This window comes from Protopterus annectens, chromosome 3.part0 (genome assembly GCF_019279795.1).
Source record: "Protopterus annectens isolate FY-2018-M chromosome 3.part0, PAN1.0, whole genome shotgun sequence".
In the NCBI taxonomy this organism is placed as follows: Eukaryota; Metazoa; Chordata; order Ceratodontiformes; family Protopteridae; genus Protopterus; species Protopterus annectens.
Genome location: NC_056731.1, coordinates 325,022,721 through 325,040,461, shown reverse-complemented (window position 1 = coordinate 325,040,461; position 17,741 = coordinate 325,022,721). Strand labels below are relative to the sequence as shown.

The 17,741-nt window shown below is 45.9% G+C and overlaps 1 protein-coding gene across 1 annotated transcript in view; it reads right to left on the bottom strand.

Moving 5' to 3' along the window:
- Positions 1-17,741, bottom strand: part of NFX1 (nuclear transcription factor, X-box binding 1) — a 1,622,551-nt gene that overhangs the window by 478,175 nt on the left and 1,126,635 nt on the right. The window contains exon 17 of the mRNA XM_044065583.1: positions 13,714-13,740. Within this exon, the coding sequence (XP_043921518.1) occupies positions 13,714-13,740 (27 nt within the window). The remainder of the gene's footprint in view (positions 1-13,713; positions 13,741-17,741) is intronic.

The window sequence follows — 17,741 nt, the reverse complement described above, 5'->3', positions numbered from 1 at the left end:
GGAGCTGTGCACCAAGTGTTTGAGCCAGTCTCCGAAACCTTGAGGTCGCCTATCCTTCAGTCAGTGGTGTCTTTAGCTCCTTCGACTCGTTCTTCGAGGACCCTCTCTGATGTGGATGTGGACTGAGTGGTGCAAAGGCTCCTTGAGATCCCGGCACTTCCTAAATTATCAGCCTCGACCCAACCAGCCTCGGGGCCTACGACCATGCCACCTGCTGTGACTACTTCTCCTCCGAGTCAAGCAGGGCTTTCGGAGCTGGGGGAGAAGGATCTGATGATTGTGGAGCCGAGGACTGTTCCAGTGCCCTCTGCTCCATCAACCCTGACTACTTCGGTTCCATTGGAAGAGTCTGGGAGCCAACACTCTCTTGTCTGTTCCGGGGGGAAGAGTCAAACCGATGCGTCAGTTCCAACCCTTCCTGTCAGGGCTTCAGCACAGATGAGCTTGGCTCCGTCCTCTGGTTTGGGAGCCCACTCACTCGGCACCAGGGAAGTTGCCATCATCTTTGGAACTGGTGGCTTCTTTGGATCAGAGCAGTGGTGCCTTCGATGCTGTGAGGAGGGTTATGTCATCCAAGACGCACACGTCTGGTCCCTCCTCCTCCTCCCCTAAAGTGCTGCTTTCTGCCTGTACATCACAGGTCCCTGTGAAGTGTTGAGACCCGGAGCCTCAGGTAACCCCATTGGGTGACCCTTCCTCTACTGGGACCTCACCAGAAGCCCCCACTGATGAGGTTCCCAGGAAGAGACTTTGTTAGAGGAGGCATTTAGATTCTCTGCAGGAATCTTTGACATCAGTCACCGACTTAGAGGAATTGGAAGGGTCCCCACGGTCCCCCTTGGAGGATATCTCCTTTGCTGATATCCTGGAAGTCCTAAAGCAGAGGGGTGACTGGCAGTCCATTAGCCCTACCGAGGATGAGTCGGTGCTCCTGAAGGCATTTGGGTCTCAACCTTCCACCTCCTAGGCGACTCCGCCCTTTGAACTAATGGAATTGGTTTCACGATGGGCGTAGGAGTCTCCTGATTCTATGGAACCAGTCCCTTGGAGGCCCAGCAAGTTTATCACCTCCCCCCCAAGACCAGATGTTCCTCACTAAGGAAGTCCCGGTTGATGCCATGGTGGAGGCGGCTACCAAGAAAGAGATGTCAGAAACCTCTTCTACTGTCCATCCTTGTAATAGGGATTCCAGGACAATGGACAGATAGGGGAAACGCATCTTTAGTTCTGCAACCTTTTCTATGCGATTGCTTAAGTACTTGACTCAGTCTTCAAAGAGATCTCCTAAAAGAGCTTGGAGATGCTCTGCAGGGTAACACAGATGGAGCTCTCTCTGAGAAGGTGACAGCCCAACTTAATACTCTTAACTCCATAGTGAACTCATCCATGCAGCTCATTTACTATGCAGCTGATGGTTCGAGTCGGGCAGCGGGTTCAGCGATAGCTCTGTGGAGACTATCCTGGATGTGCTTGTGCTCCTTTGCGGAAGCCTTCTAGTCTTCCTTTGTCAACACCCCATTTGATGGCTCTTCTCATTTTGGGCCGAAAGTCAAGGAGACTCTCACTAGGTGTGATCAGGCGGGAAAGACTCTATCTTCCATACGAGTCTGTTTTTCCATCCCTACTAGACCCATACCCCACAGGGCAGAAAGATGGAAAAATGTGGTTCCGAAAGTTCCAAGGAGCTTTCCAGAATACACGTAGTGAACCCCCCTCCAGGGACAGAGGAGGGGGTAATAATGGAAGACGCCGCCCCGGCGGCAGAGTGGGTCTGCAGAACCATGGTGACAGGAATCAGTTCCTTGGTAAGCCTTATCAGTGTTCCTTAAAGGAGGCCTGACTGTCCTACTCTGGAGGCGGTCGGGGGTCACTTTGGCTTTGTGTCCGGATGCCTGGCTAGGAATTACAAACAGATTCTTGGGTACAAAGCATCGTTACCAGAGGTAACATCATTCCCTTTTTAGAAAACCCACCTGTGGGGAAAAAAATCCCAGACATTCCACCCAGTGTCAGGGATAAAGGAGGCATAGAAATCCAGAGGCTGCAGAAAGTCATCCAGCCAGTCCCAGCAGACCAGATAGGATCCGGAACGTCTTTTTAGTTCCAAAGAAGACAGGAGACTGGAGGTCCATTTTGGATCTCAGCAAACTCAACACATTTGTAAAGTAGTAGTTCCGGATGGTCACACTTCAGTCTATTCTCCCATTCCTTGGAGTGGGCGATTGGATGTGCTCTATAGATCTCAAGGATGCATGCTACCACATCGGAATGACCAGGTCCTCCAGAGATCTGCATTTCCGGCTGGGAGCCAGTCACTATCAATTCCGAGCACTGCCCTTTGGACTTGCAACAGCCCCCAGAATGTTTACCAAATGCATGGCAGTAGTTACGGCTCACCTGAGGCGTCTAGGATTGCTCAGACACAGCTCCACGTGGTCCTGTTGAGTCTTCCTGGCTACAGAGAACTGAAGAAAAGCGACTGCTTTCCTGATTAAGTATCCTGCTGTTTTTTTATATTTGTTTTACCTTCTACTGCTTACCTAGAGCAAGCTTTAACTGTTTTCATAGTTATTTACTGCATTTTTTATTTGCACTTAAAAGTACATTTTAGTCGAAATTAGTCTAATTCAAGTCGAAAAGTGTTTGTTTGCTGTTTAATTTAATTGTTTGGCTGCCCACTAAAGTGTGCTAGCCTGCACTACTGACTTTTTGCCTTTTCTGCATTTCTGTGTGTTTCTATTTAAAAACAAAAAAATATTCCTTGTTTTCCTGCCTCTCCTAAACTAGTTAGACCAGTTTACAGGCCTTGCTGTATCCTGGGCTGTGTTGTAGTTCCTGTGTTGTCCATTGCCTTACTTGGATAGAAGGAAGTTTCTTAGCTCACCAGTGGGAGTGGGGAGCCTTGGATAGCCTACCTGTCCTTGAGGGAAGTGACCTCAGCACAAGAAGCTGTAGTAATTGGTAATTTTGGACCATTTCTAGCTCTTTTGAAGTTCCCTGGTTAAAATCTGCCTCTGGCATTTTTTTGAAGCCATATTGCTCAGACACAGCTCCAAGTGGTCCTGTTGAGTCTTCCTGGCTACAGAGAACTGGAAAAAAGCGACTGCTTTCCTGATTAAGTATCCTGCTGTTTTTTATATTTGTTTTACCTTCTACTGCTTACCTATAGCAAGCTTTAACTGTTTTCATAGTTATTTACTGCATTTTTTATTATCTGCACTTAAAAGTACATTTTAGTCGAAATTAGTCTAATTCAAGTCGAAAAGTGTTTGTTTGCTGTTTAATTTAATTGTTTGGCTGCCCACTAAAGTGTGCTAGCCTGTACTACTGACTTATTGCCTTTTCTGCATTTAGCGTGGAGTTGCCACTAGAGCACCATCGGGCAGCGCCGGTTAAACAAGGTTAAACTATTTCTGGCTCCGTAAAGTGTGCTCTTCATTTTTTCCCTTAGAACTGCTCTACTTGTAATCTAAACAGTCTATTCTCTATCTGTAAAGCTCAGCACTTGTTCCTAAAGCATTTTTTAGTCAGGTAAAGCACTTCTATATTATACAAAGTACTTCACTAGCTTAAAACCCCCTTGAGTACTCACTTCCCTATAGGTCCTTTCGGACTCATTTACACAGCAAACTTTTTCATTTCTTCTAGCATGTCAAAGGGTCAGTTGCTAGCGTCCTCTCCTGCTCAGCTGGTGAATCTGGGAATATTGAGGCAATGTTACAATTGCCTCATGTACACAGACAACCCTCTCCTCCCACAAAACACAAATACATGCGAGAGATGCAACTATATAGCCAAACTGGAGGCTGAGCTCTCTCAACTCAGGACTGGCAAAACCAGACAGGAGGAGAAGGTAACCACACACACCATAAACCCAGTCTCGCATAGAACTATCACAACTACAAATCAAACACATAAACACAGAGACATACTCGGAGGCACTGATCAAAAATCTACCAAAACAGCAGAGGCCTCCAAAGCAGACACCCAAACAACTGCCACCTCATGACATAACACAAGCAACACATAGATCACAAAGTCAGTGTGCAAATTAGTCACAGCCCTTAAGGCCAAACACAATGCCAGACACACTTGTCATAGGTGACTCCATAGTCAGACACACTGACGTCCCACTCACCAGACTGAACAAGGAGAGGGTCACAGTAAGCTGCCTGTCGGGCGCTAGAATCCGCCACATAACACAAGCACTCAGGTCACTCCACAGCAAGTACAAGTATGACTCAGTCATTGTCCATGCCGTGTGAATGACCTGAGACGCACCTCCCTGGACTACATGAAAAGAGACATAAAGGAGCTCTCAGATTATGTAGCCCAGGCTGGTATGACCCTGACCCTGAGCAGTATCCTACCTTCACCAAGAATGATGCCACAATACAGAGACAAAATTATCAGTTTTAATAATTGGCTTAATTTCTGGTGTCATTCTAAGGGGATCCAATGTCTGTCTGCCTGGAATGACATGCTTGACAAGCCACACTGCTTCAAGGGACGGCTTGCACCTGTCACCCCTGGGTTTCCGGATATTGGCAAAGGCTCTTGCCACCCCCATAGTGCCTTTTTTAGACGAGGCTCAAATTCTAAACCCACCGCCCTAGAAAACAATAATGGAAAAAAACTAAAGGTAATGCTGCTCAATGCCAGAAGTCTAAATCTCAAGATGCACGCCCTCGAAGCCCTCCTCAGTATGGAGAACATCGATGTCTGTGCTGGGACTGAAACCTGGTTCAAGGCTCCTGAGAGCACCCCGGCACTATCAGGTTTTACCTCATATCATGCGTTCCGGCCCCAAAACCCGGACCGTACCACAAAAGGAGGGGGCGTATCCATATTCATCAAGGATACCCACACCTCCAGGCTGGTGGCAACTTACGAAGCATCAGAGACCATTCAGGTGCAATTAACCATAGGCAAAACTGCTCTACAGTTTGTAGCATGTTACAGGCCACCCTCTCAAACTCAGGAACCCCACACAGCCTTCCTGAAGACACTGGAGAATATAAATGTCTCTCCAAACACCATCATATTGGGTGACTTCAACTACCCAAACATAGACTGGGAACATTACTCAAGCCCCAATACCCTAGCCCAAAGGTTCCTGGAGTTCATAAACTCAAATGCTATGGAACAACTTGTCACCATTCCCACAAGAGGTGAAAATATACTAGAACTGATCATCACAAACATGGGGACAAAATGCTCCACACCAGAAGTATATCCCTCATTGGTAAGATCAGACCATAAACTAATCTCACTGGAGATCCACATCCCGCCCCCACCCCCAACAAAAAAGACCACAGTGAAGAACTTATCAAAAGCAAACTTCACACTTCGTAAGACTGGTGTGGTATCCTTCAAGGCCCCTGAGCCATTGGAAACCACAACCCACGCTGCTGAATCCCTTACAAATGCTTTCTACGAGCACCTCCAGGATTGCATGGATCAAGCAATCCCAAATTAAAGTCAAGACCCTTTCCACCAAAGGCAAGCGCCCAATCTGGTGGACCCCAGCCATAAACAAACTTTACAACAAGAGGCGAAAGCTACTACAAGATAGAGCAAAATCCCTAAAAGGGAAGACATCTCTGATCAATACTAGTAAAAAACTACGATCACTCAAAATCATCCAAGACCAACTTTGAGAGAAAAATCGCCAAGGACTCAAAAGACAATCATAAGGCCTTCTTTAGCTATGTTAGAAATCTGGGTGGAAACTCCCAGATATGCTCAGAATTAGTCCAAAATGATACAAAAATCACTGAACCCACAGACATTGCAAACATACTGGCAGACAGGTTCAGTGAAAATTTCTCCCTCTCCCCCAAAAGGAGAAATATCTATCCCAGCAGAGTGTAGCCTCCCAATCATCTCAAATGCCCAGGTGAGAGCTGCTCTCTCTAAAGCTAAAAACACAGCATCAATGGGACAGGATGGTGTCCCCGGCTGTGTGCTACACGAACTCAATGAGGAACTAAGCCCACACATAAGGCTGCTGTTTAATCTTAGCCTTACCACAGGATACGTACCCATAGAGTGGCGTACGGCAACTGTGGTCCCACTCCACAAAGGCGGTGCTTTTACGGACCCTGGTAATTACCGCCCCATAAGCTTAACAAGCCTGGTCTGCAAAGCTATGGAGAGGATCATAATGGAACTCATAAATAAAGACATAGGGGACCTACAGACATTGGATCCTACCCAATTCGGCTTTGTCAAGGGCAGATCATGCCTCTTGAACTTGGTCGACTTTTTTGAAACAGTCACCAAGGCCATTGATGAGGGTAAGGCAGTTCACACAGCCTACCTTGACCTTGCGAAAGCTTTCGACACAATACCCCACTCGGGTATCATAGAAAAGCTCACCAGCTTAAATGTAAACCCATATGGCATAAGATGGGTTGAAAACTGGCTCAAGGACAGAACCCACAAGGTTAGAGTTGCTGGTGCCATGTCAGACTCCAAGCCGGTCACAAGCGGTGTCGCACAGGGCTCAGTCCTGGTCCCCCTCTTGTTCGGCATCTACTTTTCAGAAGTGCAGGCAAACATAGGAGGATTGTGGCTGACAAAGTTTGCAGATGACTGCAAACTGGGCGCCATAGTTGGAAATCCATCAGACACAGATATCCTTCAGAGAGGTCTCATAGAAACGGATAACTGGTGCCAGAGCCATGGCCTTAAGCTAAACGCCAAAAAATGTATAGTCATACCCTTTGGTAAAAACAAGGTAACCCCAAGTTACCACATAGGTGGCAATCCACTAAGCACAGAAGAGGTTATCAGGGACCTGGGGACCCAAGTTGACAGTAACCTTTTTTTTGACACTCACATTGCCAAAGTGGTTAGGAGGACCTTCTACATTGCCCACCTGATTATGAAGGGATTCACATCCAGATCAAGGGAGGTCATTGTTCCCCTGTACTCTTCACTTATCAGACCAATGATTGAGTACAATGCCCCATTCGGAATGTATCTTACCCGACACCTGCAGCAATTGGAAAGACCCCAAAAGTTCCTCACCAAAAGGATAAAGGCTCAAAATATGCCACATGCTGCCCGACCGAAGAAACTCCAGCTCTATTCAGTCGCATACCGCCTGCTCAGAGGTGACCTGTGCCTGACATACAAGGCCATGTCCAACCCGGAATTAATGGACATGCTCCACCTCAAAAAATCGAAATCCACCAGAGCCACAAGAGCAAGAGACTTAAACCTCAACACGGATATAAATAGGACATGCTGGAGGGACAGATTCATCACCCAGAGACTCCCTATGCTGTGGAACAGAATCCCGGTCCATGTGAGACAGAGCACCTTGCTGGCTCTGTTCAAGAGGAATCTTGACCAGTGGATGGGAGATCGTAGGTTTACCCCGGGATCATCTCTGTATCACTGCTGGACAGAGGCACGGCAAACTAATGGGTATAGTATTCTTCAACCTAAGGGGTGGTGAAAGCCACACAACTCTGTCTAAGCTTATAAATGCCATAGGGCAGATAGCCGAGTATGAACCTATGAACCTATGAGTGTTTCCATATCTGGACGACTGACTCCTTACTGTTGCCTCCAGGCATCAACTAATTCTGTCCAGGGAACACACACTCAATCTCTGCTCTCAGTTAGGCATTACTATCAATTTCAAAAAGTCTTTATTGTTGCCATTGCAGCGTATATCATTTATCTGAGCAGAAATAGACACCACCACCACCATAGTAAAATTGCCCCTGGACAGAATAACTACCATCCGAAACCAGGTCCCGGACATTTGGCAGAAAAGGAAAGTACTGGCCCATCAAGTACTAAAGCTACTAGGTACCATGGAAGCTACGCTCATAGCAGTTCCTCTGGGTCGTATGCACATGAGGATTCTTCAGTGGTTACTCTTCACCCAGTGGTCTTACCAACAATTTTCAGTGTCGTTCCTAATCATGATTACGGACTCCTGCAAGAAGGTTCTTCTCTGGTGGTTGGCCAACCAACAAGTTACATTGGGTCGACCATTTGTTTCTCCCCCGCAGTCAGCCACTGTGACCATGGACCCTCCTCTGAGAGGGTGCGGGGGGCTTTTTCAGGGAGAACAGCCCAAGACACCTAGTCAGAGACAGAGTCACAGTTGCATATCAATGTTCTGGAGCTGAGAGCAGTGCATTTGGCCTTTCAGCACTTCCACGACTCTCTGCTTCTAGGGACTGTTGCTATACAGACGGACAACGTCTGTGGTCTGGTACATCAACAAACAAGGGGGGAACCAAGTCTTATCCTCTGTGTCGAGAGGCCTTGAGAATTTGGTAGTGGGCATTATCCACCGGGTGCTTTCTGATAGCAACGCATATCCCGGGGAAATCCAACATGATAGCGGACAAATTGAGCAGAGCCATTCTTTTACCGCACGAGTGGTCTCTCAAAGACGAAGTTGCGGAAATGATTTTCCGCAGATGGGGCCAGCCTTGCTGCGATCTGTTTGCATCCCCCATGAATGCCAAATGCAGAAGCTACTTTGCACTGAATCCCCCTCCGGGGACAGCCCAAAGGACTCGCGCATACACGATTGGCCCCCGGGACTCCTGTATGCCTTCCCACCTACACCCCTGATTCTGACATTCTTGCAGAAAGCCAAGAGCCTGGGAAGGACTGTAATCTTAATAGCCCCTTTTGAACAACTTCACATAAAGAAGTTATGTACTTACCATAATGTTCCATGTGAGTTGTTCATTTCACCTTTATTCTTACATTCCCACCTGCCTTTCCCCCTCCAGGGTCTCGAGAAATGAGTAGACTTGGGGTTTGGTGGTCTTGTTCTGGGACTTCTTACTCTGGTTGGAGTATTTATTGGGTTATACCTGTTTATGCTGGGTTTAGCAAACTAGATCTGAGGTAGGACAGAGAGCATCATGGGATAGGGACCTAGTCTCAAGCTACTTTAAGATCTTCAGCTTGTAAAGCGTCTGATTCAGAGCCAATGGATCGGCTCCGAACCCATGTGTAAGAATAAAGGCGAGATGAACAACTCACATGGAACGTTATGGTAAGTACCTAACTTTGTTTTTCTCCTCAGCTGATGCAGTGGTTATTGGTGTCTGACCCCAGACCACAAATATTTTATTTGTTGCCAAAAATAAGCAATTAAAACCCCTGGTAGACCTACAGTTTCTGGTCTGGGTTAATTAACAAAACCATTGGCTAAGTTTCTGTAGTTATGTTTGAAGACTTTGTTGACACGTATATGTGCACATGTAAAATTTCACTAGTGCCATTTAAAAGTTATTTCATAAATTCAAGTTGGATGGCAGTGGTATTTATGTACCCTGGATGTCAAATCTCTATACACTTAAATTTATCATGATGGTGGGCTGAGGGCATTATGCCATTGGTTGAATGTTGCTGATATGTATCCATGTGAATTTGATTTTTTTGATCCAAATTGCTGAAATTTTTTTTAACCCTGAATGTTTTCTTTCATAAATCTTGGTGTTATTTGCAATTGAGAGTTACTGCAGTGGGGGCAGCTTTTGCCTCCATTTATGCTGACCTTTTTATAGGATATTTTGAAATCATTTATATTTATGGTGTACAGTAAACTCTGTTAACCAGAACTCAAGCAACCAGATCTCTCAAGCAACTGGCAAAAAAAGAAATCGAAGAAGTACAGTACAATTTTCATGTGTTGTACTTTCTGACCCCACACCCCCGACACATATTTTATGTTTTTAAAGTTTGAGTTTTAAAAAGGATGATAGGAATAAATTCCCTCTCTCCCCAACCTGAGAACAAGTCAAACCAAGCAACTGGTTTAGGGTACGTACAGTATTAGTCAGGCCTATTTTTAATAGACCTCTCAAGCAACCAGAAACTACATTATCCAGCATCTACCAATCCCCATGGGTGACAGTTAACTGAGAGTTTACTGTATGTAAAAATAATATTTTTCCCTCAGTTGATAACTTGGTGTCATTTTTTGGATGGTTTGGCTCATTTAGAAATGTGACTGTAATGATTTATTGAAATTGTACCAATATTTGACTAGTAGTAATCTGTTTTATATCCAATTTATGGTTAAATCTAAACTATTTACAGTTTATTACTTAAATGTTATGGTTACAGAAATATTGGTCATTGCATTCAGCTGCCAGAAGGAAACCATTAAAAAAAAATGCATATTTAAGTTATGATAGTTGTCATCCCAAACGCATCCAAATGTAATGGTAGATGCTTCTTCATATTTAATTGTTGCAGTCATCACATGCCAGGGTAGCCTTCGTCCGGCCCGAATACCAGAGGCTTAGTATTTCTGCATCAGTTGCTGTCACTTCAGGACTGACGTCAGGTCATCAGTAGTATAAAGTAAGGCAGCCAACACCATTACATCAGTCTTTCTTGCCATGAAGCCCAAAGCAGAAGCAGTTTGCACGAGTGCCGGTCGGCCACTCCTGAGTTTCATCTACCGATTTGAAGCTGAAATCTTCTAAAACTAAGCACCCTGTTGTAGATCCTTTTTTCTTGCACTAACCGATGTCAGAAAAAGTTAACAGTTCTCTCGCCTGTTGCTTCTGTGCTTTGTCAACACCAGAACTATCCGTCGTCGGGCCCTTATTGTAGCTAGATATTTTTGCTTTCAGTCCTCGAACTCCGATATGGCTTCGGTAAGCCATCCAACAGCAGATCTTCTGAAAAAACATAAAGACAGAGGCAAGACTGCACAGGTCCAAACCTACCAATGTCGCTTCCGTTAAGCTAGTCACCAGTTCTGTGGTCCTCAGTGAGGCGCTTTCGTAGCCCCTGATGTCTGCTTCTGTGGATTTGCAGGCCGCTACCAAGAACCTTTCGGATTCCGGTATGCTGCAAAACTCTTCAACTATGGATCCTGCGGTAGTCTCTACCTTGGATATGTCCGAAGCTGCTGAGCAGGCACCGGCTTCCGAGGAAGTCCTTTGCACTACCTATTCTCGACACAAACCGACGTCTTCTTCCACGACTACTGTTCTTTTGAAAACTACCGAGTTTCTTAGGACCAGGGTATGAACCACACCCAAGAAACTGACTGCCCAATCCTCAAGCTCAAATGCTTAAAATGGTGGAAGACCTTATGCTGATTAGGGGAAGCCAAGCTACTCCCTTCAAAAGGAAGAGAGATCTGTCCCCTGTAGTTCTGTCTGAACAAGAGCCAGATGACTCTGATGCATCTGAATATGAAGACGTGCAACCCCTCTCTACTTATGAGGATTCTGATGCACAAAATTATATCCCTTCCACCTCTCCCCCACAGGATTTTTCCTTTGGAAACTCTTCATACCTTAAGGGAGCATTTCCAATGGGAGAGTCAGGACTACCCTCAGTCTAAAAAGAGACTTGGGAAATTCTTAGATCTTCCACACCACAGTCCCTTGACCAACCCCCGGTCATGGATGTTGTGGAGGATGTTTTCCTGGAATCCAGCTTGACTCATGACACCCTCCCTTCTGCACCCAGAAAACCAAACAGGTACTATAGAGTCCCTGACTCGTGCATTTCTTTTTAAAAATCCTACTGCTGACCCTGAGGTAATTTCTCAAGGGCCTAAAGGGACAAAAGCAACCTCTGCTAAGAATCCCCACCCCCTCAGATAGGGATTCACGAGCACTAGACACATGGTGTAAAAAGTATACACCTCAGCTGGTCTTGCTCTCAGGCACTAAATTGTCAGTTCCATATGCTAGAATTTCAGCAACATACCCTGGAACTCCTCAAACCAAACATGTCTTCCTTTCCTGCTTGTGCAGAATCTAAAAGGTACAAAAATTAATGCATATTCTGCAAGTCAAGGAACTAAACACACCTTGCACTGTGTTTTTTATGCCCTTGAAGCTTCTTGCAGGGCAGCAGTCACCAGAGCTTGTCATTAGAAGGCATGCATGGCTTAAGGAGCAGCCCTTGCCAGACCGTGTCAAATTTAAATTTTTGGATGCCCCCTTGCACAAAGGCTACTTAATTGGCAGTAAGGCAGAAGAGGTCTTAAATAAGATGGAAGAAAAAGCAAAATCTATGCAGACAGTTAAGGATTTCTTACAGGTCCAGCCACCCAGGTTCAGCAGGCATTGTCCCACTAAGCACTGGTCCTTTCCTGCTCCCACTAAGCCAGTCCAGCCCAGACCCCGAGGAACCAGACCCCCCCTCCCCAGACAGCAGCCAAAGGGAATACAGAGATCTAAGCAGTGGACTACCTCCATTTCAAAACCAGGGAGTTCTAAGCCACCCCCTTATGGTAAGAAATCAGTGACTCCCCCACACTCTCCCTCTGCCCACCTTCACTTACCCCTAGGGGGGAAAATTCTCCTTTCATGTAAGCACCTGGTCCACCATTACCAATGACTGCTGGGTTCTCATCATAGTGTCCCAGGGATACAAATTTTCTTTCCACACCATTCCTACCCCAAAAGGGTTCCCAGATCTGCCTCCAAACCAGTGGGCAGAGGCACAAAAGCAAGTCCTTCCCATGCTCTCCATGAGGGCAGTAGAGCACGTTCCCACAAAACAGAGAGGCCAAGACTTCTACTCCAAACGTTTTCTGGTACCCAGAAAAGAGGGCACCTGGCACCCCATCCTCTATCTACTCATTCTAAACACCTTTCTGGTGATCCCAAAATTCAAAATGCTCACCCTCCAGCAGCTGCTACCCTTGCTCTCCAAGGATGCTTGGCTAGCCACCCTAGATCTAAAAGAGGCCTACCTCCATATTCCTATCAGGGAATCGTGCAGGAAATATCTCCTCCATTTCAGGGCAGGATCTCAGCACTTTCAGTTCTCTGCACTTCCCTTTGGCTTATCTACTGCTTCCAGAGTTTTCACAAAATGTCTTGCTCTGGCCATTGCCTTTTGCAGACAAAGGAATAACCAGATTTACCCATACTTAGAGGACTGCCTAATTCAGGCAGACAGCCAGGAAAAACTGCTCAAGCACCTGGCCTGCGTAAAGTCCCTACTAACCTCCCTTGGGTACACAGTCAACGAAAATAAATCTAAACAGGTGCCCACCCAAAGGATTATATTTCTGGGAGCAAGCCTGAACCCAGCATCCTAGATGGCATCCCTTAAATCAGAAAAGCAAAATTTCCCGAGAGCCTACTTCTCTCAACTAGCCACCAGACAACAGCTACTTGCAAGGAAGATCCTGCCAGCACTGGGGTGCATGGCATCTTGCGTACTACTCATTCGATATGCCAGACTGCATATGAGGAAACTTCAGTGGTACCTAAAAGGCCTTTGATGTTAACACACTCAAGACCTGGAGACTTTTATACCTATAATTCCTTGCCCCAGAAAAGATTTTTTTTTGGTGGGCAGCAGTATGCTCCCACAACAAGGGACTACCTTTCTCACCACTCCCCGCCACTCAGACCCTCACCACAGATGCATCAAACTATGCCTGGGGTGCACTCTTGGATGGCAGGTGCATACAGGGCCACTGGAGCCCACAGCAAATCCCTGTGCACATCAACCAAAAATATGATGGCTGTCCAGCATGCCTTGATAGCGTATAAGCCCCTTCTCTCCCCAGGGGATCTCCTGATCAAAACAGACAATTCTTATAGCTCTAGACTGGTTTCGCCAGCACTGGTACCCCTTTCTGCACAGCCTGTCCCCACTGCCACCATGGCATCTTCCTCAGATTCCAAACCTCCTGACCCAGAGGGAAGGGGAATTCATGCATCCCCTATTGCAGACACTCAGTTTGGCAGCTTGGGTTATTCCCTAACCCCCGATCATTCTGCCAACCTCAGTAAACAGGTTTTAGATGTTATACGTGAGGCCAGACACCCTAGCACTATAAAGTATTATGCTGACAAATAGAAAAGGTTCTGCACCTGGATTCAGGTTAAGGGAGCCAATATGGCACAGCCCTCCCTCCCTCCCTCTCATCTTGGGTTACTTAGCTGACCTACTACACAGTGGCCTCTCTTTTTCCTGTATGAAATTTCATGCTTGTGCTATCTCTGCTCATTTCTCCACTGAGCAGCCCCTTTTCTCGCACGCCTTGATCAAACAGTTCCTAAGAGGGGCTTGCAACTTGAGGCCACCCAGAAGAGCACCAACCCCAGCTTGGGACCTTAACTTTGTGTTGGAAAAGCTCACCCTGCCCCCCTTTAAACCAGCTTCTTCTCCAGAGCTAAAATTCCTCTCCTGGAAGACCGCTTTTCTTGTGGCCGTCACTTCAGCCAGAAGAGTCTCCGAGCTGCAAGCAGTCATGGCTGTGGAACCCTTCATCATCTTACATGCAGACAGGGTATCTCTCAGGACTAACCCATCCTTCATGCTCAAAGTGGTGTCCAGTGTGGCTCTCAACCAATTCATTCATTTGCCCACCTATTTTCCTAATCCCCAGAAGTAGGGGACAGGATCCTGCACTCTCTAGATGTGCACAGACAGCTCAGATTCTATCTAGACAGGACTAAATCCTTCAGAAAGTCTGATCAATTGCTGGTTAGCTTTGCTACAGGGGCAGAAGGCAAAACCATCTGCAAACAAACCATTTCCAAATGGATAGCACACTGCATCCATTTCTGCTACAAACAACATGGAAAGCCTCCCCCCAAGGGGATCAGGACTCACTCCACCAGAGCTGCCTCCACCTCTGCAGCTTTCCTCAGAGGAGTCCCCACCAGGGACATCCTGGAGGCTGCCACCTGGACATCTGTTTACACTTTTACTGAACATTACCACCTTGCCTCTCTTCTCCAAATCCAGGGCAGGGTTTGCCTCTGCAGTCTTGCAGGGCATCCTAGCCAGCCCCTTGTTTCCTTGACTGCCTCCACCCATTTCCTCAGCTTTGGGAATCAACCCAAATGTGATGACTGCAACAGTGAAACATGAAGAACATAGTATAGTTGTGTACACTTACCATAAATGTAGATGTCCGAGTGTATTCACTGTTGCAGTACTGGTTTCCCTCCCTCCATCCCCGTTTTTTTCTTCTCTTTCCTTACAACGGACATATTGGTATTTCATTTCTGCTGGTAGGGTTCTTCCACCAGAACCTGGCTCCTATTTGGCTCCTGACAGGTTAGGGGAAGAAAAACTGATGTAATGTCATCGGCTGCCTTACTTTATACTACTGACGACCTGATGTTAGTCCTGAAGCGACAGCAGCCGACGCAGAAATACTAAGCCTCTGATGTTGGGGCAGCCGAGGGCTACCCTGACAGGGATAACCCAAATGTGATAACTGCAACAGTGAGTACACTCTTAACGTTTACGTTTATTGTAAGTGTACACAACTGTACTTTGTCATTCGTCTTGTGTAGCTAATTAAGGTAGAGGCTTGAGTGTTCGTTTATACACTATTACATACAAACACATCAAGATTGATATCAGCAACATAAAATATAAACGGATTAACTGACTGACTTACTAAATGCTTACATCTCTGCACCTCACTTCATAATGGCAGTCTTGCTTGCACGTGCTCAGTATTTATATGCAAGTGCTAGCTCACTGGAAAGCTTCCTAAAGGTGCATACACACTGATCTACATCCTCCCTCTTTACTGGGCTGTCTTGCAGTGATAATGACATTTGAATAGGCATGCAAATTATACAGACAATAATGAATAAACAATATACATGTCCAAGTTGCCGTGCATCTGGCACAAGGTCTGGAAATTCGACCTGACCTTGTAATGTAGCAGTTAAGACTGGGTCTAACAACATGGACAGTCATTGGTGAACGATCTGCTTTAGGACTCTCGGAGATATTCTCAGGAACTGGGATATTTGCTGGAATGTCCTGTGGAACTGGAGCATTGGATAAGTCACACTGAGAACTAGTGTCTTTATCACAGGCAAAATGCTGCAATACTGGCTTGGACACTGGTACTAAATGTTTCAGATTCTGTCTAGAATTCAATTCCTTGACATTCCACAATGTACAATCTCTGCTCTGTACATAAACTTTTCATGACTCCAATCCAATCAAAACCTTTTGCAGTCTACATTCTCACTATCTCCCCTTCTTCTAATGGACTGAGTGGTTTGCTGGTCTTACCATAATAGGACTTCTGGGACAAATGCTTTTCCAGTTGTTGAGCTTTTACTGCTTTGTTGTTCTCAACACATGGAACCAACAAATTGCGACTGACTGATGGTGTGGTTCTGGTTTGTTTCGACATAATTCTCTTAGTAGATGAACCAAGGTGATTATCATGAGGAATGTTTTGGGATTCAGGAGATTCAGAAACAAACATCTGTATTGTCTCATTTCCACTTGTCTAACTGTTTTGCACATTGAACTGCACGATGTTAGTGTTTCACTGTTGCAGTCATTACATTTGGGTTATCTGCTTGCAGTAGCCCTCAGTCGGCCTGATTAACAAAGTCTTGGGTCCTGCATCTGTTGCTGTCCCTTCTTCCATGACATCAGGTCGTTAGGGGTATAAAACATGCAGCCATCGCCATTACATCAGTCTTTTTTGCCGTGCGGTGCCCGAAGCAGAAGCAGTTCACAAGTGCCGTTCAGCCGACTACTGAAATTTTCGTTTTAGAGCTGAAGTGTTCCAACTAAAGCTAAGTACCCTGTTGGGGAAATTTTTTCTTGCTCCTTACCGATGTCAGTAAAAGTTAATAAATTGCATTACTTGTGGAAAGCAAATACCTCAAAGATTTTCATTCGTACTGTATTCCTTGCCTAGGCCCTGTCCATGACGTACCTTGCTGTCGGTTTTGTGCTTTATTTAATCAGCGCACTATCCGTCGTCAGTATGTTTTTGCCTCTAAATATTTTGGTTCTTGGTTTAATTATCCAGAAATGTCATGTTAGCCATCCGACTACCGTGATTTTGAAAAAAACACAAAGATAAAGACAGAGACAGGCCACCAAGGTCCAAAACTGCCGACAACGCTTCTAAGCCAGTCGCCAGTTTGCTGGTACTCAGTGAGGTGCTTTCGCAGCCCTGGATACCCGCCACGTCTGATTTGCAGGCCTCTACTGAGACCCATTCGGAGTCCGGTATGCCATGAGATGCTTCAACTATGGAACCCGCGGATGTCTCTACCTTGGATTGGTGCAGAGCCTCTGTCCAGACACTGGCTTCTGAGGGTGTATTCAGGCCTACAGATTTGCATATTAAACCAACGCTTCCTTCATTTAGGCCTAAATCTCAAACCATGCCTAAAAAACGACACCCAGACCGCATGCTCAGGCCTCTGTGCCTAAAAAACAAATAATGGCTGAAGATCTTATAACCCTAATCAGGGGAAGCCAACCTCCCCCTTCTAAGAGACGTAAGACTGAAGTTGTTTATGAATATTCTGTCCAGGATTCTGATTTTGCTGATTCTTCTGATGATCTGGATTTGTCCTTATCTACTTATGAGGATTCTGATGCAGAGGACTCTATTCCCTCTGCTTCCTCTCCAGAGGATTTTTCTTTTGGTGAAACCTTACATACTCTGAGAGCATTTCCACTGGGAAAGCCAGGATTTTTCTGATTTTAAAAAAGCGGCTTAGGGATTTCTTACTCATGCCTCAGCATAGGCCTTTAGCTATTCCTCCTGTACTAGACATTGTTGATGATGCCTTTTCGGAATCTAGTTTGGCCCCTGATTCTTTGCCTCCTGCTCCCAGAAAACCTGACCGATATTACAGGGTTCCTGATTCACGCAAGTTCCTTTTTAAAAATCCTATTGCGGTTTCAGAGACTATTTCACAGGGACCCAAGGGCATTAAGGCTTCTACTGCTAAAAATCCTACTTCTGATAG